General features: G+C 40.7%; 1 protein-coding gene across 1 annotated transcript in view; it reads left to right on the top strand.

Annotated features, from left to right (window-relative positions):
* Positions 1 to 22,726, top strand: part of CDC5L (cell division cycle 5 like) — a 56,403-nt gene that overhangs the window by 19,361 nt on the left and 14,316 nt on the right. Inside the window, exons 8-14 of the mRNA XM_066251632.1 lie at positions 591 to 779; positions 5,170 to 5,318; positions 7,848 to 8,010; positions 9,325 to 9,489; positions 11,266 to 11,346; positions 11,633 to 11,875; positions 14,993 to 15,190. Of these exons, the coding sequence (XP_066107729.1) occupies positions 591 to 779; positions 5,170 to 5,318; positions 7,848 to 8,010; positions 9,325 to 9,489; positions 11,266 to 11,346; positions 11,633 to 11,875; positions 14,993 to 15,190 (1,188 nt within the window). The remainder of the gene's footprint in view (positions 1 to 590; positions 780 to 5,169; positions 5,319 to 7,847; positions 8,011 to 9,324; positions 9,490 to 11,265; positions 11,347 to 11,632; positions 11,876 to 14,992; positions 15,191 to 22,726) is intronic.

The raw sequence follows: 22,726 nt of genomic DNA on the forward strand, positions 1-22,726 counted from the left end.
CGCACACAAAATAATTTGTCAGATGTTGCCATTCCTAGTAGTGACAGTTCTCAAATTGAGATTGTTTGATGTTGCCGTTCCTAGTAGTGATATTTCTCAAATTGAGATTTTTTTTTTAACTTTTTTTCTTAGTCCTCTTTAGGATATTTATTTTGGTTAACTTACCAAGATAACACATTTTGATTTTCTTAGGGACCTTGTGGATGAGTGTACTCTCTGTGTGATATTTTTTTTATTTTTCAGTCATTTCCCCATATGATAGTTTTGTACAAACACTAGTATTTTGTTTTTGGTATATTAATATGTTGTATGGTTTAAAAGGATCTCAGTGTGGAAATACATATAAGACTTTGCAGCTTGATACCATGGAATTACCATTATTCCCCCCTTCCCACTGCTACACACAGACATTATAAAGGAAAGACTTGAAAAAACTGTTATGGAAATTTTCAGACCCAAAAACATAGAGTGAGTAGCACAGGGAAGCCTGTGTACTCATCATACAGCTTCAGCGGTTGGTCTTGCTGGTGTATGGAAGGTGTGTTCTTCTCTGATTAAAATACTGCTTACTGTGATGACGATCTTTTTAGATTTCAGATGCAGAACTGCAGGAAGTTGTGAAAGTAGGCCAGGCGAGTGAAATCGCACGTCAGACTGCTGAGGAGTCTGGCATAACAAACTCTGCTTCCAGCACTCTGTTGTCTGAGTACAATGTCACCAACAACAGCATCGCGCTTAGGACACCGCGGACACCGGCTTCCCAGGACAGAATCCTGCAGGTGAGCTGTCAGAGTGGAGTGCGAGAGCCTTTCTCTTTGTTCATTGTTCTTGAAAGGGTTGTGAAGCCGAACACTGGGCGGTTGGTTTTGTTTCTTTGAGGGTCAGCAGTTTGAAACTCAGTCCTGAATGCAAGGATCTTAGAGATTTCTGTAGTAGGGATGCTAAACTAGCAGATTCAGTTTATTAGGCCGTTTTGTTTCTACCTGTTAAGTCATAGTCTTTTTTTTTTTTTTTTTGGAAGCCAGCCCTTCTACCTTCCTTAGCCTTTAGCACCGCATTTTAAAATGGCATGTTGCCTGCAGTTCTAGAAAGAAGTCATGTGTGTAGTCAGCAACTTGAAAAACTTCCTTGCCTTTCTGTCCTTGGCTTGGTGTCGGCGCCGTAGTGCTGCCGCCTCCCCTCTCCTCAGCGCCGGAGGCCTGCAGCTCCGTGGGCTTAGGGTGTCTGCGGGCCAGGCAGGAGCCAAGCCAGCAGACACTGTGGAGTTTCTGTTACCCTGGCACCTCATTTCCTTTTCTCTAATGGTCAGAAATGCCATGTCGGGGTCTTGCTTCGGGAGGGACGCAGTCCTGCCTGGCTTCAGGGAGCGGACAGTTGTGGCCCTTCTCACTTGCTCTCTCGAGGCTCCAGTGACAACTCTCTGCTTTACCACCTTATTGCTAAGACACTTGTTTCCGTTGTTCACAACCAATAAGATGCTCCCATGTATAAGACGCATGTTAATTTTGGGGCCCGAAATTTGAAAAAAACTGTATTACATAAAGTTATTATAAGAACTCAAGTTTTATTCATCATAAAACTCATACAACTCCTCATCACTGTCAAAACTCCCATCCATTAGCTTGTCCTCATCTGTGTCTGACGACAGAGATCACTGTCTTCAACAGTGAGCGCAAAAACAAGCGCGAAAAAGCAGGAAGTGCAAGTAAAAAAATCTACAACCTTTAGCAGACACACCCAGTTTTTAGACCCCAAGTTTTTCAAAAACAGTGCGTCTTCTACATGGGGAAATACGGTACACGTTGATTTTTCCAGTTTTAGGCTCTTATTCCCGAGTTTGAACATCGGACTCCCTTACATCCTCCCCCACCATCACACATGCGCAGACGCACGCTTTTCAGCCCCTCTTCCATTATGGTTCTGTCATCATTTTGGTTAGCTCCACATTCATGGTTGACCGTATGACTCTGTAAGCCGTATTCAGTGCTGAGTCACAAAGTGTCGTATACCTACTTTACTGCACAGTATTTTGTTTTTCTTTGAGTTAATACTTGTTTTATGCAGTTGTTAAATTTTCCGATTACATAGCACTAATTCATCTGTAGACTTGATGTTAACTGTAAATCTCCTGTCATCTGGGCAAATTTTAGGTATTCTTATCTATTTGAGGAAGACTTTCCTAGACATTCTGAATGTTCTAGTCTGGACTGATGACGTTTTAGGTCTTGTGGACAGCCCCTCCTCCTGGTTTCCTCTCACCTCACCCGAAGTCCTCCATCCCCTCCTCCCCAGCTCCCACGGCTTGGGCTTTCTGGGTTCATCCCATGTCAGTGAAGTGGACCTGATGGTAGTTTTCTGCAAAAGTGTTTACGGACGACAGAATTTTTAGACCTTGTATACCTGCATTAGTCTTCTACCTTCTTTTTTGGTTGATAGTGTAACTGGATTTAGAATTCCAAATTGAAATGGTTTTTTTCCGTTTTGAAGGCAGCGCTCCCTTGTTGCTGTTGAGACCTTGAGAGCCATTCAGGCTGTTCATAGGGAACCTGTGTTTTCCTTTCTCTGGGAGTTTAGATGGGCCTCTCTTTTTTACAAGCCTCTTTGTTGGTGTGGGTCTGTTTTTAACCATTGTTCTACTTTCTTTGTGGATCTTTTCATTCTGGAGACTCATGGCCTTCGGTTCGGGGAAGTTATTTTGAAATTAAAAACAAATTTCCTCCCTTTCATTGATCTGGTCTCCATGAACTTCAGATTTTCTTACTTATTTATTTTTAATTAATTACTTTTTAAAGAGAGGCTGGGGGAGAGAGAGAGAGAGAGAGAGAGACAGAAACATCAAGCTGCTCTTGTATGCGCCCTGACCTGGGAAATAAAACTGGCAACCTTTGTGCTCTGGGATGACGCTCCAATCAACTGAGCTATCTGGCCAGGGCTTAATTTTTTATTGAATATTAGAAAGACAGAGAGAGGAAGAGAGAGGGCAGGGGGAAGAGAAGCATTTGTTGTTCCACTCAGTTGTGTGTTTTTTTGGTTGCTTCCCATGTGTGCCCTGACCAGGGATCGAACCTGCAACCTTGTTTTGGGGTGATGTTTTTAACCAACTGAGCTAACCAGCCAGGGCCGTGTTCAACATTTTAACATTGCATTCTTATATATGAATATTTTCTCTTATTTCTCTGAGGCTGTTACTGATGGTTTTGTTTATTTTCATAGGTTTTCTTCTCTCTGCATAGTCTTTAAGTTTCTTTTGTTAGCCTTATTGTCTAACTTTCATATGAGATGCCTCCTTAAATATCTTTTGCTCTTTGGTTCTCTGCCTATATCCAGGGTAGGGATGGGGCAATTAAAGCCGATCAGAAGTTTCCTGGGGTGGTTGGGGCTCCTTGACTCTGGGCTTCCTTGTAGGGTGAACTTGCTGGGATGTTTGATTGGGGAACTCTTATTTATTTATTTATTTATTTGAGAGCAGCAGAGACAGACAGATTCCATATCCATTTCTTCTGGCATCCACCCAGGCTGATGCTCAAATCACTCAAGCTATTTTTAGCCCCTGAGGCTGATACACTCAGACCAATGAGCTGTGCTTAGCACGCGGGGTGACGTTTGAACCAGTCGAGCCGCTGGCTGTGGGAAGAAAAGACGGAAAGAAGAAGGAGAGGGATGGGGAGAGGGACAAATGGTAGTTTCTCTTGTGTGCCTTGACCAGGAATTGAACTGGTGATGTGAAAATCCTGGCCGATGCTCTATCCACTGAGCCAACTGGCTAGGGTGGGGAACAGTTGATGTCAGTATTTCTAGATTTTTTTTTCTTGTGTTAGATTCCCCAAAGAAGTAGGTAGCTTTCATTCTTCTGCCTGGAGAGATAAAGCTGGCCAGCCTTTTGGGAACATAGATGGGGAGAAATGTTTTTTATTTGGAATAGCAAAAAGAACACCTAAGTTGATAATGTGAAATTTTAAGGTTCTTTCCATGAATAGTGAATAATGGAATAAGCCTTGCTCCACTTTATTTTGCCCCAGAACTTAAGTGGTTTAAAACATTTTGCTGTACTCATGGTTTCTGTGGGTGAGGAATTCAGACAGGGCACAGAAGGAATGGCCTGTGTCTGCTCCATGGTGTCTAGGGCCTCGGCTAGGATGACTCAGCATATGAGCGTGACTTGATTGATAGGCCTGGAATCATCTTTCTGTGTTTGGTATTTGATGCTGGCTGTGTGTTGGATCCTCATCTGGGAATGTGGAGTAAACTTGCGTGTGGCCACTCCATGTGGCTTGGGCTTTCTCCTGGTATAGTGGCATCAGCAGTTGAACTTCTCCCATGGTCTCTCAGAGCTCCAGTATGTGTTTTAGTGAATGTGGTGGGAAGCTGCATTTTTTTCTACCCTTGCCTTGCAAGTCAAGCAGTGTCATTTAATGCTGCATTCTGTTAATTATGAGTCCACCTAGATTGAAGAGTCCACATAGACCCCCCTCCCCCACCCTCCAGTCCATGATGGAAGGAGTGTCAAGATTATAACAAGAGCATGTGAGATGAGAGATAATGGTGTGACTATCTTTAAAATTAAGTCTTTTACAGACTCTAAGTTCAGTAGTAAGAGGCTTATAGGTACAGTGGTAGTAATGAACACAGGGCTGTAGTGGAGGGACTGAGGTCGGGCAGGGTTTCAGGAGGGACCCTGCCCACATGAGTTTTCTTAGGACGTGGATAGGCCAGTTAGTTGGTAGTGTCTTAACTTCGCAGAATGAGAATCTGAGATTCAGAGCATCTGATGAAGACTAGGTATACAAGTAGTGATGAAGCTGGATTATAGTTTTGGTGTTCTGACATTTAGCCTAAGCTCACTGGGAAATTTGAATTTTTAGTTTATCATTATAAAGAGGTTTGGCACAGGTAATATAGGAGAAGCTTTTGGGTAATGGTAATTTCATATGAGACCACAAAAGCATTTCCTGACATAAAAACTTTGTTCTTCAAACTTCTGAGGTACAATGTTAGTTTGATAGGAGGAATGGAAGTGTTGACTCTGCCATGGCCCGGTTGTCTCTGGGTTTTCATTGAGAAAGGGTGTAAGAATTTTGCCTGTTGGTAAGATTTCTATAGTAGGACCAGATGAGAGCATTCTGCTCATCTGTCTAAATTGTTAAAATACTTTACTTTCTCCTTAATCAGGAAGCCCAGAACCTCATGGCTCTGACCAACGTGGACACCCCATTAAAAGGTGGACTTAACACACCATTGCACGAGAGTGACTTCTCAGGTGTGACTCCTCAGCGGCAGGTTGTACAGACTCCAAACACAGTTCTTTCTACCCCGTTCAGGTATTGTAAATTAATAGATGTTTTCTGTTTTGGATAAACTTGAATCTGAGGACTTGGACAACGTGTTTGCTTTCATAATATTAACAGAGAATGGAAATAAGTGATCAACTTGTCTTTCTGATTTTTCTTCACTCCTAGTAGTACATAACATAAAATATCCTGGAAATGGTTAAATACTATATGGAGCTTCCTTCTTTTTGCAGAGTTTCTGATGCTAACACCTTATTTCCAAAGACTTTCTGTCTGATTTAAAAGACCAGGTCGCCCTGGACGGTTGGCTCAGTGGTAGAGCATCGGCCTGGCGTGTGGGGGACCCGGGTTTGATTCCCGGCCAGGGCACATAGGAGAAGCGCCCATTTGCTTCTCCACCCCCACCCCCTCCTTCCTCTCTGTCTCTCTCTTCCCCTCCCGCAGCCAAGGCTCCATTGGAGCAAAGATGGCCCGGGCGCTGGGGATGGCTCCTTGGCCTCTGCCCCAGGCGCTAGAGTGGCTCTGGTTGCAGCAGAGCGACGCCCCTGGTGGGCGTGCCAGGTGGATCCCGGTCGGGCGCATGCGGGAGTCTGTCTGACTGTCTCTCCCCGTTTCCAGCTTCAGAAAAAATACCAAAACAAAAAAAACAAACAAACAAACAAAAAAGACCAGGTCAACCCATTGTTAATGATCATTTGGAGAATTTGATAAAAGCTGTAATCCTTTTTGTGTATGTATTACTATTGCCTTCTCCCCAACATTTTATTATGAAAATTTCGAACATTCATAGAGGTTGAAAAAATGGGAAAGCAAACATTGTTACACTTACCACCTAGGTTCTACAGTTGTTAACATTTTACTATATTTGTTTTATCACAAATCTATCCATCCATCCATCATCTATTGATCCATTTTCTTTTAATGTATTTCAGAGTAACTTGCAAGTATCAGTTTATTTCACCCCTGAACACTTCCTTGTGTATGTCATTGACTAGATTTCAGAGTTCAGTATTTGTTTGCAATTCTTTTGTTTTAAGCTATTGTGTTCTAAAGAAGAATTTTTGAGATACGAACGTTATAGAAGCAAGTCGTATTTAAATAGAATTTGAGGTTGGAAATATTTGGGGTTTACTTTTAATTTTTAAATTAAATTTTAAAAATGTTTGTAAATTGCTTTTTGAGAGAGAAACATTGATTTATTGTTCCACTTAGCATTCATTGTTTGATTCCTGTGCGTGCCCTGACCTGGGATCAAACCTGCCACCTTGCGTGCTGGGACGACGCTCCGTACTTTTAACATTAGGGTGTGTCCGCCCTGGTTGTTCAGTGTGAGGAGCATCTGACTGCTAGAGCTGTACATGACAGCAGGATCTGTTTTAACACTTCTTGCAAGGCTTGTAAGAGAGCCCGATCCCTCTTTTTCTGTGTATATCCTGTCTCCCAACTAGACTGTAAGCTCCTTGGGGGCAGGGACCGTGTTTTGTACGGTAACACCTCACGGCTCCTCACCTCTCCTCACCTCTCCTCTGGGGACCAGCTTGTCTGGCAGCACCACCTTTCTGAAACATTCAAGAAACAGGAAGGAAGCAGCCAAAATAAAAAGGCTTTAAACAATTAAAACTTAAGTTGCAAAGTCTGTGGACTTTATTCCTAAGAGAGTCTCTCCCAGCTCTTACAACTACTCATATTTAGATATAATTCTAAAATCTCTCACTTAGAACTTCATATTTAAGTATGATTTCAAAAAAAATGTGAGAGGAACTACTTAAAGTTTGCGCACTGATGATAATGAAGTGATAGCCAGTAGAGGAAGGAGGATAGAATGATTAGATGAAGATCCTGAACTCAGAGAGCCTGGGTGTCTTTTTTCTTTTTTTAAAATATTTTATTTATTGATTTTAGAGTGGGGAAAAGTGAGAGAGAAAGGCAGGGGAAGGAGCAGAAAGCATCAACTCATGGTTGCTTCTCTTATGTGCCTTGACCAGGCAAGCCTGGGGTTTCAAACTGGTGATCTCAGCGTTTCAGGTTGATGCTCTATCCACTGTGCCACCACAGGGCAGGCAAGCCTGGGGTTTCAAACTGGTGACCTCAGCGTTTCAGGTGGATGCTCTATCCACTGTGCCACCACAGGGCAGGCAAGCCTGGGGTTTCAAACTGGTGACCTCAGCGTTTCAGGTGGATGCTCTATCCACTGTGCCACCACAGGGCAGGCAAGCCTGGCATCTTTGGCTGGTAGTGCTCTCTGGCCATTGTATGTTCTAAGCCTCCCTACGGCATCAAGGAAAAGTTGAGATAATGTTTGATGGACCTAGTTTAGAAAGGTAGGAAATGTCAAATGTAATAACTACTTGAAAGTCATTAAAATAAAAATACTGCATGTAAATATTAAGCTAGCTGAGCCAAACTTTATTTTAACCTAAAAATCTAACCTAAAACCCGGTAGGGAGACAATTTCTGGAATATTTATTTATTTTTTTCCTTGTAAAATAATTCATGTGAAAAACAATTGAAAACACAATACAAGTAAAAGCACTTTTATTAATTAGAATGTCTTTCTAGGACTCCCTCTCATGGATCTGAAGGGCTGACTCCCCGGAGTGGGACAACTCCCAAACCAGTCGTTAACTCCACCCCGGGAAGGACTCCTCTTCGAGACAAGCTGAACATTAATCCTGAGGATGGAATGGCAGACTACAGTGATCCCTCTTATGTGAAGCAGATGGTACACGCCGATTCTCTTTCAATACTCTTAAAAAATTTTCCTTTGTATCTTATGGGTGCCAAGCTACCCCCCCCCCCGTCAGTGCTGTTTCATTATTTTAAGGATCTATACACCCATGATGTCGGAAAAGGAAAATGATTACTAGTACTTAAGAAGGGAAACTTTTGGTCTTATGCCTATTTTTTCTTACTATGTTTGTGAATATTGATTATGTCTGTAGTAATATTTCTTATATCTTTTATGATTTTATCAGTTTACTAATTCATACATTCTTGAGTGACACGTTTATTTAAAAAATCTTTTATTTTTGTTAAATTAGTTTTGAATGCTTCAAACTAGATTTTGACTCTTGATTCCTCTGTTTGCTCTGTACTTGTAAAAGGACAGTCTAGATCACAGAGCCAAGTTAATTTGATATTTATTGCTGATCCTAGTGAAGTTTTCTTTCATGTGTTGTTGCATGGTGATGTACAAAGGTAATTATAAAGTTGCAGTTTTGCTCTGCCCATGTTACTGCATTTATTACATCATTATTAGGCCTTGCTCTTTGATGCCACAGAAAATCACTGAGATACATTTATTTTTTTAATGAGTTCCAATGATGTTGTAGTCAGTTTACAAATTCTAACTTCATATATAGATTTGGTTAGAGTTAGTTTTTAATGGGGTGGGGCTGAGGACGTGAGTGAGTGTGTCCTGGGCAAAACTTCTTCATGCACAGTGGGCTTTTTTGGCCTGCGTGTGATCTAGTCTTGGTATTAAAAATGTACATACACAGCATACACATACAGATTCAGGCATCTTTTTAGATTAAATTAAAAAATTTATTTTGATTTAGAGAGAGATACAGGAACATCAATCTGTTCTTGTCTGTGCCCTGACCTGGGATCGAACAGGCTCCTTCTGCATATCCGAGTGATGCTTTAACCAGCTGAGCTATCCAGCCAGAGCTCAGATTAGATTTTATTAGTCCAAGGACAAATTGACTTTTGAACTCGTTCTTTTGTTTGCCATTAAATATCTTGTCAGAATGTTTTCCTTAAATGGAAATCCTGAAGGACTTTTCTTTTGGCCCCACTTTGAGGTACTTTCTAAACCTTCTGTGAGACTATCCCAGAGTAACTGTACTGATTCCAAATGGATTCTTCTTACCATAGAGAAGAAATGGAGACAGAAATTTAAAAACTCGTCTAGCTCTGAAGTTGGGGATTGTTTTGTAGAATTAAAATTAGGCTCATTATTTCTTAGAAACTTAAAGAATATTGGTTGAATACTAAATGTGTATGAATTGAGAAGGACCATTTTTTCCTGCAGGAAAGAGAGTCTCGTGAACACCTCCGTTTAGGGTTGTTGGGCCTTCCTGCCCCTAAGAATGACTTTGAGATTGTTCTACCAGAAAATGCTGAGAAGGAGCTGGAAGAGCGTGAGGTGGATGACACGTACATTGAGGATGCTGCCGACGTGGACGCGCGGAAGCAGGTGGGTAGCTGTGCTTGGAGCGGAGTGTGTGTATGCGTGTGTGTGAGTTCCTGAGCGTATCCACATGCTGCCAGAACGAAGAATGGCCGGTAACTGTCTCAAGAGCTCAACTTAAAAGTTTTTTCAATATTTCAATAAATTACCCTAAAGTGAATTACTTATGTCATTAATAATATATATTCACATAATTAATAATAGGCCCAGAATATTTTTATCTTTTTGTTTTTAAATTTTCCATTGATTTGAGAGCAAGTAATGGGGAGGAGGGAGAGAGAGAGAAGCATCAGCTTGTTTCACTTAGTTCCATTTAGTTGTGCATTCTTTGATTGCTTCTCATATGTGCCTCACCGGGGGTCAAACCCTTGACCTTGGTGCACTAGGACAATGCTTTATCCACTGAGCCACTTGGGCCAGGACTACTCAGAGTATCTTTTTAAATGAGAGGAGGGGAGATAATGAGACTGACTCCCTCCTGTGCCCTCTCTGGGATCCATTCAGTAACCCCCCCTGTCTTGGGTGGTTGCTCGAATCAAATGAGCTATCCTAGTGTCTGGGGGCCAACGCTTGAACCAGTGAAGTCTCTGGCTGTGAGAGAGGAGAGGGAGTGAAGGGCTAGATGGAGAGGCAGAGAAGCAGATGGTTACTTCTCCTGTGTGCCCTGACTGGGAATCGAACCTGGGACATCTACATACTGGGCCAATGCTCTACCACTGAGCCAACTGGCCAGGGCCTTGATAGGCATTCTTAAAATGTATATGTATATATCAGCTTAAATAACATTTGTTAAATTCATTATGCTTCTTAAAATACACGTAAGTACGCTTATAGACATTGCTTTTCATGCTAGCCAAGAAAAGTATTACCGATCAAGTCTTAAAAACAGGTATCTTTTGGATTGTTTGAATAAATGATTTTAGGCCAGTGTAAACTAATAAAAAATGTGGATTTGGAAATTTAGAGCATGTGCCAGACTAATAATAGTAACACTTTGTACTAATATACCTTATAGTTAATTACTTTCTCATTTGCACATAAGCTAGCAATGTAAATAGGATAGGTACCAGCTTCATTTTAGAAATGAGGGAACAGACTCAGGTTTCATGGCTGGAATGTGGTGATTTTGAAATGACATTGAGATCGGGTGGCCCCTTTCAGGAACTCTCTTGCAGTCTATTTCAGGATGGGTTTAGAAGCTGAATAATTTCATGGGCTTGGAGTGAGAATGGCATCAGTAGGAAGTCATATTTTAGAAGAAACCACATAAATATGCTTTTTGTTGGGAAATATAGGATAATACTTTTTGTGTTTAGTTCTCTTAGCTACTTTTACATACATTTACTCAGAAACAGTGTGAAATTCAAATGTGTTTTCCCACATTATTTATAATTTGAGTTAGGAAATGACACATTCATTAGCTGGATTTTTAAATAAAAAAAATAAAGGTAGCTTTGGGGTGGAAGAATAGGGCTGGGTTGCAGAAAGAGTATTCCCCACTAAGTTTAGGATTCTGATTTACACAGGAAAAGGATAATTATCTAATGGATACAGCCATGCAAATTTGAAGAATGTTGTAGTAGACGTTGGAAATTTAGTGTCTGTTTTATGAGAGGATGAATAGATTAATTTCGGTTGCCTTATATTGTCTTTCTACAAATATACAGGTGTCTACAGCTTTAGCTCTTGAACATACATGTTCTTACAGGCTAGTGTTTTCACCTTTATTGAACTGTGTTAAATACGGTCTAATTGCAATAATGGATATTAAAAATATTTTAGGCCATACGAGATGCAGAGCGTGTCAAGGAGATGAAACGGATGCACAAAGCTGTCCAGAAGGATCTTCCAAGACCGTCGGAAGTGAGTGTGAACATTTTTGGCCTAGGGAGTTTTTAAGTTTCTTTTCATGTGGTTGATGTTTTTTCTTATATTATTAATAAAGTCTATAAAAGAAAATTTTATCTACTCTCTGTAGTATATTAAAGCATTCCCAGAACCTGTCACTATTACAAATCAGAATTTAGAAGGGGAAAAAAATGACTGTTTTGAAAATGTATAACTGCTATTTAATTCATGCTAGGAAAAGTAATAATGGTAGTATGTTGCAGTGGCATGTTTGGTAATTTTACTTGTTTCCCAATTTTAGGTAAATGAAACTATTCTAAGACCCTTAAATGTAGAGCCACCTTTAACAGATTTACAAAAAAGTGAAGAATTAATCAAGAAAGAAATGATCACAATGCTTCATTATGACCTTCTACATCACCCTTATGAACCGTCTGGAAATAAAAAAGGAAAAACTGTAGGATTTGCTACCAATAATTCAGAGCACATTGCCTATCTGGAACACAATTCTTACGAAAAGTTCTCTAAAGAAGAGCTGAAAAAGGTATGATTGAATGGGAATATTTGTCTTGAGATCAGGGTATCTATTTGATACTGTGTATCATGGACAAATACTAACTTCTTTTCCCATATCGATATTCATAAACACCTGACATGTGTAATCAGGAGATAAGTGTTTGTATTATTAAATGTAATGAAAAGGGCATCACTGCCCCCCTCCTGCCGTTTTACCCCCCCCCCCCCCCCAGGTTCAGTGGTAGATAAACACTACCTCTGCTGGCAAGGGGCTTTTGTGTCATGTGTGCCTGACTGACAGGTGCCACAGTTGCCGTTTTCTCTAACACTGCTCTCTGAATAGGATGGATATAAAAAAAAAGATATTAAAATTGTTTGCAGTTTAAATTTTTACCTATTCAAAGGAAGGAAGTTTTTTTTTTTTTTTATTGAATTTATTTCCTTCAAATGATTTCCCCCTGTCTTTTTGGGTAAGGGCAGAAATATATATTTTCTGTATAAAGTTGCCCTGCCTGTTCCTCCATGTGTATAACTCTTTCTGCTCGGGCTGAGCTGATAGCTGGCTGTGATTGTGAATAGAATCTGGACACAGGTGTAAAAGAACATAGTTGGTTTCATGGTTGGAAGCACAGTGGTCATTAGCTTAAAAGTCTTTTTAGGCCCTGGCCAGTTGGCTCAGCGGTAGAGCATTGGCCTGGCGTGTGGAAGCCCCAAGTTCAGTTCCTGTCCAGGGCACACAAGAGAACACCCATCTGCTTCTCCACCTTTCCCCCTCTCCTTTCTCTCTTTCTCGTCTCTTCCCCTCCTGCCCAAGGCTCCATTGGAGCAAAATTGGTCCAGTTACTGAGGATGGCTCCATGGCCTTTCTGCCTCAGGGGCTAGAATGGCTCCAGTCTCAATGGAGTAATGGCCCAGATGGGCAGAGCATTGCCCCCTGGTGGATACGCTGGGTGGATCCCGGTCTGGGGCATGCTGGAGTCTGTCTCTCTGCCTCCTAGCTTTTCACTTCAGAAAAAGACACACACACACACACACAGTCTTTTTTTAGTCTACACACACACACACAGTCTTTTTTTAGTCTTTAGTCTTTATCCCTGAGGGGCAATGATAGACCGATTGATTGGATGGGCTAAATGTATAATTGGGAGAAAACAAGATTCTTTTTTTCTGTCTTCTCTCCTGCACTTTTCCTCTCCCTTTCTCTTTTTCTTATTTGTATTGCATAAGTGGTACATGTTTATTGTAGGATTTTTAGAAAATAGAGAAACGGAGCAGGATTTAGATTTATAATTCAACAATTTGCCCCTGATTTCTGAGTAACTTCTGAATTGCTTTTTTAAAAAATATTTTAAGATTTTATTTATTGATTTTACAGAGGGGGGTGGGGAATGAGAAGTGTCAACTCATAGTTGCTTCAGTTTAGTTGTTCCTTGATTGCTTGTCATGTGCCTTGACCTGGCAAGCGTGGGGTTTTGAACTGGCAACCTCAGTGTTCCCGGTCGATGCTTTATCCACTGCGCCACCACAGGTCAGACCTGAGGTGTGTTTTTAAAGTGCTGTGGGAACCTGACGTTCGTTGAGTGCCTGTGCCCTGTAGGACTTCAGTCATTGCACTGGGGTTGAGAACTAGACAGTGAACTTGATACTTGACCACTTTCCTCTTTATAGAGTAAAAATATGAGGGGAGGATGGCATTTAGGAAATATGTTTCTCTAAATTAATTGTATGTATGGAAACCTGAGATAAGGTTCACGTTGTTGCTAATAGAGGTTCTCTAGGGATTAGAGTCCAATGAAATTTTTGAAAATGCTATTAGTGGTGCTTTATATTTTTATGTATTTGAAACCATTACAAATGAAATATTTTCCCATATTTTATTTACTTACAATCCTGTTTATTCCAAAATGAATTTGAAGTAGCTATTTACTTAGATTCTTTATGCACAGTTTAAAGATAACTTAGTGGTACTCTCTCCTAATAATAGTAAGAGCTGAACTTACAAGTTTTTACTATGTACAGAGTGAAATACCAGTTTTCTTAAAAAGTGTCAGGTTCATTAGGTGGGTTAAAATTGGTTTGTTTTCATTATTTCTCTTAAGTATTGTTTAAAAATATTTATTTTTTATCTTTTGTAGATGTGAATTTTTATATCTTCTGTTTAAATTTTCTGTATGCTGGTAACTTCTCTTAATTTTGTATATTTTGGTTCTCTGCTTATTTTATGATGTTACTAGCATGATAGAAAGCTTTCTATAAGGAACTAAAAGCGGTTGGCAGTTTTTCACGAGCCCTGAAGCAAAGAACTGGAGAAAGGTCATGGGCTTTGCTCACAGAGTCTATGTGTCTGTGTGTCTGGTGCTGGGCAAGGCGCTGTCGATGTGTTAGCCCCATTTTAGAGATGTTAAATGGCAAAGCTGTAGTTTAAACCCAGGCTTGTCCAGTTCCCCTTCTCCCCTTCATTCTGTCATTTTAAACTGTTCCTTTAGTAGTGAGCTAACGCTGGTCAGTGATCCATCCTTACTTGATTTGTGCCTTCAGTCCCATTCTCTAACAAAGCCAGGGACATTCCTTCAGGTGAGAAAAGAGGCATGTGTCAAAAAAAATGCCTCGTTCCCTTTACGATCCTGTGAAGTCCTGAGTGTAGGGAGAGATGGTAGGGTGGAGGGAGCTCACCCATTGGTGGTGCTCGGCTTGGGCATGGTCCTGCCTTGTGTGCTTACTAACAATGTGTTTTTGAACAAGGTGTTTAATCTCTCTGAGTCTTAGCTTCATCAGCTTTAAAATGAGGCTAATATTGGCTACTTTCTGTGGGGGTTCTGGTGTTTGGAGATAGCATAGATGAAACTAGAATAAATCCAGTTTTCTCATTTCTCATTATACCAGAAATGAGAGCTGCTGGTATAGTGAGTAAAGGCAAAGGGAGTTGATAGTATTGGGGATACATGGATGCTTGCCTTCAGACCGGTCTGCACCGACTTGTAGGCTTTTGTTTAGGGATTGCTTCCGCCTTCCAAGGAACAACCAGTCAACTAGACCACCTTGCCGTTGCCCAAAGAAGGAGGAAAAACTAGTCTTTTGTTAAAGCTCTTTGCTAATGGCAAGTATTTCTCGTACTCAGACTTACTGAAATTATTCTTTTCAACAGGCCCAGGATGCTCTGGGACAGGAGATGGAAGTGGTGAAACAAGGCATGAGCCACGGGGAACTCTCTAGTGAAGCTTATAACCAGGTGTGGGAAGAATGCTACAGTCAGGTTCTGTATCTCCCTGGGCAGAGCCGCTACACACGGGCCAACCTGGCGAGCAAAAAGGACAGAATTGAGTCACTTGAAAAGAGGCTTGAGGTTGGTATCATTTTAACATTCAAATTTAAACGTACTATGATTGAAATAATGAACGAAGTAATACCACTGGAAATAACTTCAGAAAAATAGACCTGAAGGTGATTTACCTTTGCAGTTCTTGAGAGAAAACAACACTGAAGTGTTTGATCCTTTTTGGCCTCTTTTTTTGTTGTTGGATTTTCAGAGTTGCTGGCCTTCATGACGGAGAGTGTCCTCCAGGGTGGCCACAGGTCAGTCAGAACCGTTTGGCTGTGGGAGCAAGGAGTCAAGAAGTTAGCACTCGTCACTCAGAACAGTGTAGATCCATGCTGGAGTAGCGTGTGTTCTCTGAGAAGGGAACTCTGGGACCTAAGAGCCTTTTTTGCTGTAGCCAGAAGAGCACATTACAGCCCTCTGATACCTTTTTGTTCATCCTCTGATTCCTGTGAGTTTGTTACAGAGAGTATGCTGAGTTGGATTATCTAGACCAGGGGTCCCCAAACTTTTTACACAGGGGGCCAGTTCACTGTCCCTCAGACCGTTGGAGGGCCAGACTATAAAAAACACTATGAACAAATCCCTTTGCACACTGCACATATCTTATTTTAAAGTAAACAAAATGGGAACAAATACAATATTTAAAATAAAGTACAAGTAAATTTAAATCAAACTGACCAGTATTTCAATGGGAACTATAGGCCTGCTTTTGGCTAATGAGATGGTCAATATCCGGTTCCATATTTGTCACTGCTAGCCGTAACAAGTGATGTGACGTGCTTCCAGAGCCGTGACACGTGCGTCCCGCGTCACCGGAAGTAGTACTGTACGTGAGCTACGCCGTGCTTTGCGTCCCTCTCTCACTGACCACCAGTGAAAGAGGTGCCCCTTCCGGAAGTGCGGTGGGGGCCAGATAAATGACCTCAGGGGGCCGCATGCGGCCCGTAGTTTGGGGACCCCTGATCTAGACAATGGCTTCCATGTTTTTAATGTCTATGAAGATGTTGAAATGTACTAGATGGGAGTTGCATGGTATGTGGTTTTTTTTTTTGTATTTTTCTGAAGCTGGAAACGGGGAGAGACAGTCAGACAGACTCCCGCATGCGCCCGACCGGGATCCACCCGGCACGCCCACCAGGGGCGACGCTCTGCCCACCAGGGGGCGATGCTCTGCCCCTCCGGGGCGTTGCTCAGCCGCGACCAGAGCCACTCTAGCGCCTGGGGCAGAGGCCAAGGAGCCATCCCCAGCGCCCGGGCCATCTTTGCTCCAATGGAGCCTTGGCTGCAGGAGGGGAAGAGAGAGACAGAGAGGAAGGGGGGGAGTGGAGAAGCAAATGGGCGCTTCTCCTATGTGCCCTGGCCGGGAATCGAACCCGGGTCCCCCACACGCCAGGCCGACGCTCTTCTGCTGAGCCAACCGGCCAGGGCTGGTATGTGGTTTCTTAATGTCGTCTGCATGTTTTGAATTCCAGAATCTGTAGGCATTTTGCCAGTGGCATGCAAATTGTGGTTCATGGGCCACTAGGCTGCCTGGTGGATTCTTCGTGGTGTCTTTAGGGATGTTTCTGAGGCCAAGTTGGAATGGAAAGGAGAACAGGGTGCTTCAGGTAATCACATGGAGAAAACGGCCTCAGTTTTCTCTTATGTGATTACCAGTTTCTCTTTACAGAAAGCATATTTGAAAATATTTTTATTTAGGGTTAAAATTAAAAAATGGTAAAATTTACTGGGGTGGTTGGGGCTGTGTGAGGCTAGGGAAATGAGCAGGAAAGTCAGTATCTTTTTTCATTCTGGAATGTAAAAGTCTTTAAAGTGTAGTTGACATACAGTAGTATATTAGTTTGAGGTGTACAACATAATTTGCCATTTATGTACCTTACAAAGTTATCACCCTGAGAAGTCTAGAAACTGTCATTGTGCAAAGGTATTGTGTATTGACTGTATTTCCTGTGCTCTACATTAGATCCTTGTGACTTGAATATAACTAAGTTTGTACTTCTTCATCCCCTTCACCTTTTTTTTTTTTTTTTTTTTTTAAACAGAGATGGAGAGAGTCAGAGAGGGATAGATAGGGACAGACAGACAGGAACGCAGAGAGATGAGAAACATCAATCATCAGTTTTTCGCTGCTAGTTGTTCATTGATTGCTTTCTCATATGTGCCTTGACTGCGGGCCTTCAGCAGACCGAGTAACCCCTTGCTGGAGCCAGCGACCTTGGGTCCAAGCTAGTGAGCTTTGCTCAAACCAGATGAGCCCGCACTCAAGCTGGCGACCTCAGGGTCTCGAACCTGGGTCCTCGGCATCCCAGTCCAACGATTTATCCACTGTGCCACCGCCTGGTCAGGCCCCTTCACCTTTTTGCCCATTCTTGCATTGCCCAAACCTCTGGCAACTCTCAGTTGGTGTTCTGGTGTTCAGTTGGTTTTTCGTTTGTTCATTTGTTTAGTTGTTTAGATTCACATGTAAGTGAAATGATACAGTGTTTGTCTTCCTCTGACTTACTTCACCTAGATATACCCTTTGGGCCCATCTATGCTGTCTCAGAGGACAAGATTGCACTCTCTTCTATGGCTGAGTAATATTACAGTGTATATGTACACAGCACATCATCATCACCCACCGTCTATGGATGGACACTAGGTTGCTTGCATGTCATGGCTAGTATAAATAGCTGCAGTGAACACAATGATGTGTATATCTTTTCAAATTAGTGTTTTCCTTTTTTTTTTGGATAAATGCCCCAAACTGAAAGTGCTGAATTGTATGGTAGTTTTATTTTTAATTTTTTGTGGAACCTCTGTACTGTTTTCCATAGTGGGTGCACAACGGTTCCCTTTTCTCCACATCTTCATCAACACTAGTTGTTTCTTGTCTCTGCTCATAGCCATTGAGATAGGTGAGATGGTATCTCATTGTGGTTTTTACATGCATTTCCCTGATAATTAGTGATATTGAGCTACTTTTCATATGTCTTATCATCTGCCTGTTGTCTTTGGAAAAATGTCTATTCAAGTCTCCTGCCCATTTTTAAATTGGATTATTTGTTTTTTTGATGCTGAGTGTATAAGTCTGTTATATATTTTGGATATCACTTCCTTATCGGATATATCACTTGCAAATATACTGGTCACAAAAATTAGGGGATATTTTATCTCTTCATATTCATTTTGAAAGATCCTCTAATTTTTGTGAGCGGTTTATATATCTTCTCCCACTCAGTTGGTTGCCTTCTTGTTTTGTTAATGTTTTCTTTTGCTCTTCAAAAGCTTTTTGGTTTAATGTAGTCCCGTTAGTTTATTTTCTATTTTGTTACCCTTGCCTGAGGAGACATATCCAAAAAGAAAAAGCAGTATCTTTTTATTTGAAATTATTCTGAGTCTTAATTTTACCTTTAAGAACACCTTAAGAAATACACAATGGTTAATGTTTGTGAACCTAGTTTGTCATTTAGTGGGAAGTTATAATTTGATTTTGAAGTAATTCTCATCGTGGATGAAAACTGCTCTCCCGGCTGCAGGCCACTGGGGCCGTGCTGCTGACTTCCAGCAGGGTGTGCTGTTGCTCTGTGTTTCAGTCCAGGCGGCCGAGGAGAGCCTCAGCGGTTGCACTTTAAATTATATTTTCTGTTGTGCAGGCTTCGTTTCTTATAAATGATAGTTAGCAGTGTAATTCTGATCCGAGGTCAGCATCATAGTTGATTGGAAAACTATTTGGAGAGGTTTCTTGTAATATTTGTATATAAATACTTATGTCTCTCACGTAGTTTGAAAATCTTCTCATTTGAGGTGGGTAAACTCTTTCTGCCTCAAATGGTAAGGACATTTTGTGCTGTTTAAAATGTAAAAACCGTTTTCCCCTAAATCTCATTTACTTTGTTGAGGCACTAACTTTCATGACAGCAAATAAATGTGTCACAAAGTGAGTGGTGCCATAAAGTACAGTAATTTTTATTTCTATTTTGAATTGGTCTTGTGAGTTTTGAAGGGAAAGGTACAGAAAGCGCCGCTGCTGCTCTTCTGGAGATTTATTTGGGTCGTTTATGAGCAAGCATTAAAAACATGTGGTTCTCTTTGTTCAGTTCAGTACCAGGAACTGAAATCTTCCGTTGAACTATTTTTGTTGAAGTATTGGTGATTTTGGAAGAATATTCATAAAACAGTTTGAAGTAATTTTTTTTTTCTTAACTCCTGGATATTGTTTACCCAACTAGTTACTTTTAAAGAATATGTAATCAAATCCTTTAATTTACTAAACTATGCTTATTTCAAATGAAAGTTCATTAAATCTTTAAAAAGAAGAAAAGAGACTGAAAAACCCAAATAAACAAATCCCCCGTTCCACTTGTACCCATCCCTGATTCAGAACTAGGTTTGTCTGAGCTTATTTTAGTTTTTGAAGATACAATTCTACTGGTTTGAAATACATATTTTATTTCAATTGTGGTAATTCTTTCATCATTTCAGTTGATTGCTAAATTATAAACATTATTCTAAGTTTGTTGTGGGGAAGGAACTTCAGTTGTATTGTATAAACTAAACACTATACTTCAATTATCCTTCCCACTGTTCGGTTCAGGGTGACAGGCCTCTCTGTGGCACAGGGTGCCCCGGCTCCAGTACGTTTGCTTTCTGCTGCCGTGAACTCTGCAACAGCGAGTTTAAGTTATGGTCTTATCACAGCATATCAGGCAAGATGAAATCCAGCTTTGTCGTGGTTGGTGTCTCCTAAGTGGATTAAAAATATTTTATATATACCCTGAGGTTTATATTGGAACTCATCTTTGAGCCATTACTCATGATTAATATTTGAACTAAATGAAAATCCTTAAGATACTCCTTTTAAACTAATAGAAACCTCTCAGATTTTATGAAGAATGTGGTGGGTGGTGCAGAGAGTCTGTTAAATAGAGTCAGAATGTAGACACAGGTCAGAAGTAAGTGGGAAAGACTTCTGAATTATAACCAAGTCTACATACATAGTTTATTCTACTTTGGAGGCAGAATTAATTTTAGAACGTTGCCAGACATTTGTGTGTAAAATAAGATAGCAACAGAAACTAGAAATAGCAGCTGATATCAAGAAGGAAAGGTTAGAAAGCATAACATGTTCATGCCATTTAAATATAGTGGCAGAAAGCCCTCTGAATTTTAACAGCTTCTGTGAGGGTATTATAGGAATATGGTAGAAGGGTAGAGTGATTGCTGTTTATAGAGCTATCCCAAAAAAGAAAAGGTTAATTTCTCTTCAATGTCATGTTCTGTTTTTTTTTTTTTAAAGGAGGAATGGCTATAACTGTAGGAAAGTTTTCACCAAATGGTTAAAAATAAAAGAGCTTCAGTATTTCACTTAATCACACATTCGGTGGTGCTCCTGGGCCTCTGCTCTGGCCAGCCCAGTCCCAGGCCCGGGGTCCAGCAGCAAGGGCGGCCGATGCGCGCTCCGCTCTGCGCACTGATATCTGGAAAATGCTTCTTGTGGAGAACCTCCTTTGCTGACGCTGCCAGATAAATGAGTCATTACTGTATTTGGGAAGTGCAAATAGAATTTGAAGTGTTCTAATTTGTTTCCACTTTAAGTGGAAATAGGAAATCGTCTGAAGACATAATTATTTTGAGTGAAATAATTTCCAGTAGGTGCAAAAGTGAAATGAGAAGTCTGAATTTAGGCCTGCCATTAAATTTAATAGTATTTGAAATAGTATCTAAACTGCTGTGTTGAGGAAGTTTGGCTGAAAAGTAGATTTTGTCATGTTAGCTATAAAAATGGCAAGGCTTTCCTTAGAGGTGGAAGCCAGGTCCAGGAGAAATATTCTCCCTGTGTTTTACTGGCATAGTCAACTTAGTTAAGAAATATTATGTAACATTGACTTCTTGGAAATAAAATAACTTAAAGAACACAGATAACACATTGAAAATCTTTCTCAGTGTGTTTGTAGAACTGTATGGACCCCTGCCTTGGAGAGTGGTAATGTTTCAGCAAAACTGGCTTGCAGAATGGACCTTGTTTTTTCAGCGGCTTCATTATAAAGTCAGATGTTTTCACACAGGAAAAATGTTCCCTTAATACTTGAAAGAGTGAAAACTTAGGGTAAGGATTAAGGTGGAGGGCAATTTTGGGTGGAGGACTACGTGTTGTATCTCAGTAGGTTTATGCTTAGAGAGAGCAAAAAAGGGGCGTGTGTAGCATGGAGCGCAGGAGAGGGGTCCCCAGTACTTTGGAATGCTCTCTCAGGCTCCACTTTGTCATAACTCTTAAAGACATCGGCGTGCCTTGTTGTTCTAGCAGGACTTTAGAGCTAGACCACAGAGGTCTCCTTGGTACACCGTGTTGCTTGTTACGCCTCAGCATTGAGTTGAATGTTTTTCATGCAGTTTATGTTTCATTTTCTAACTTGTGCAGATTAAAGAGCTCTTGGTATATAGCTTTGTTGTGACATTACTGTTCTTGGAAAGGTGTTGAGTCAAGTTTTGCCATACTGCCTAGCTTGCTTTGCAGGGGTGCAGTCTCACAGTCGCTAACTCGGACAGATGCTAACAATAATCACATAGTGGACCTGCATCTCCTCAGTATAGAGAAGGTTGGCTGATAACCCTTAATGCTAGTAAGCAGTATAGAGAAAAAGAACCACCCATGGACTCTGGTTTGCAAACATTTGCTGGTTGAACCACATCTTTGCTACTACAAGATCACATTGCTGAATGCTGGACTGGGAAGTGGAGCTGCCATTAACTCTGTATTTATTTGGGGTATACTTAAACCTGTTTTTCCAGTGGTATATGGTCAGATTATGGGCCCCCAAGCAAGAGTTTCAGTGAGGGATGCTCTTAAAGTTTCTGAACCTCACTGTAACAGACTTTAACTGAAGACGGTATTGGAGACCCAAGGATAATGTGTTTATTTTGGAATTACTTAAGCTTAGTAACCTTAACAAACTTAGTGAGTTTGAAAGTAACAATTACACTTTTATAAGTCCCATACAGCCCCCTTTTGTAATGGCCCAAGGAAACACTTATGGTTCTACTGATTCATCTCCTGGGGACCATCAGTTTTCCACTGGTCTCTGGCCAGTCTTTTCTAGACAGTTTCTTTTCTATGCATTTAAAAAATAACATTTATAGGGCGTTTTTCTAAAAATAATGCCAGTACTTTGTTTTTCTAAAAATAAATGCCAGAAAATTTAAAAAGAAATTTAAAAAATGAAGAAAAGAGCCTCCCATCGAGACATAATCACTTTAACATTTTGTGGGGTGTGTGTTTATATATATATATATGTGTGTGTGTGTGTGTGAGTTCATCTATATATAAGATGAAATGTGATAGGAAAAAGGTTATAATACATAACACGTAGCTATGTATGGATGAAAAGAGGAAGGTGTTTAAAATTGGGATCATCATATTCTACTTTGTTCATTTTATAGTACAATATTATAAATATCATTAAAAATGAAAAGAAACCTGATTACTTGCTCTCATTTAAAGTATGTGGCAAAGATTAGCTTTGGTGAATCTACAAATAATTACACGAGTTAGAGTCTTCCCAACTTCTTAAGAAGTTAAGT

The sequence above is a fragment of the Saccopteryx bilineata genome, chromosome 1 (assembly GCF_036850765.1).
Source record: "Saccopteryx bilineata isolate mSacBil1 chromosome 1, mSacBil1_pri_phased_curated, whole genome shotgun sequence".
NCBI classification, from domain to species: domain Eukaryota; kingdom Metazoa; phylum Chordata; class Mammalia; order Chiroptera; family Emballonuridae; genus Saccopteryx; species Saccopteryx bilineata.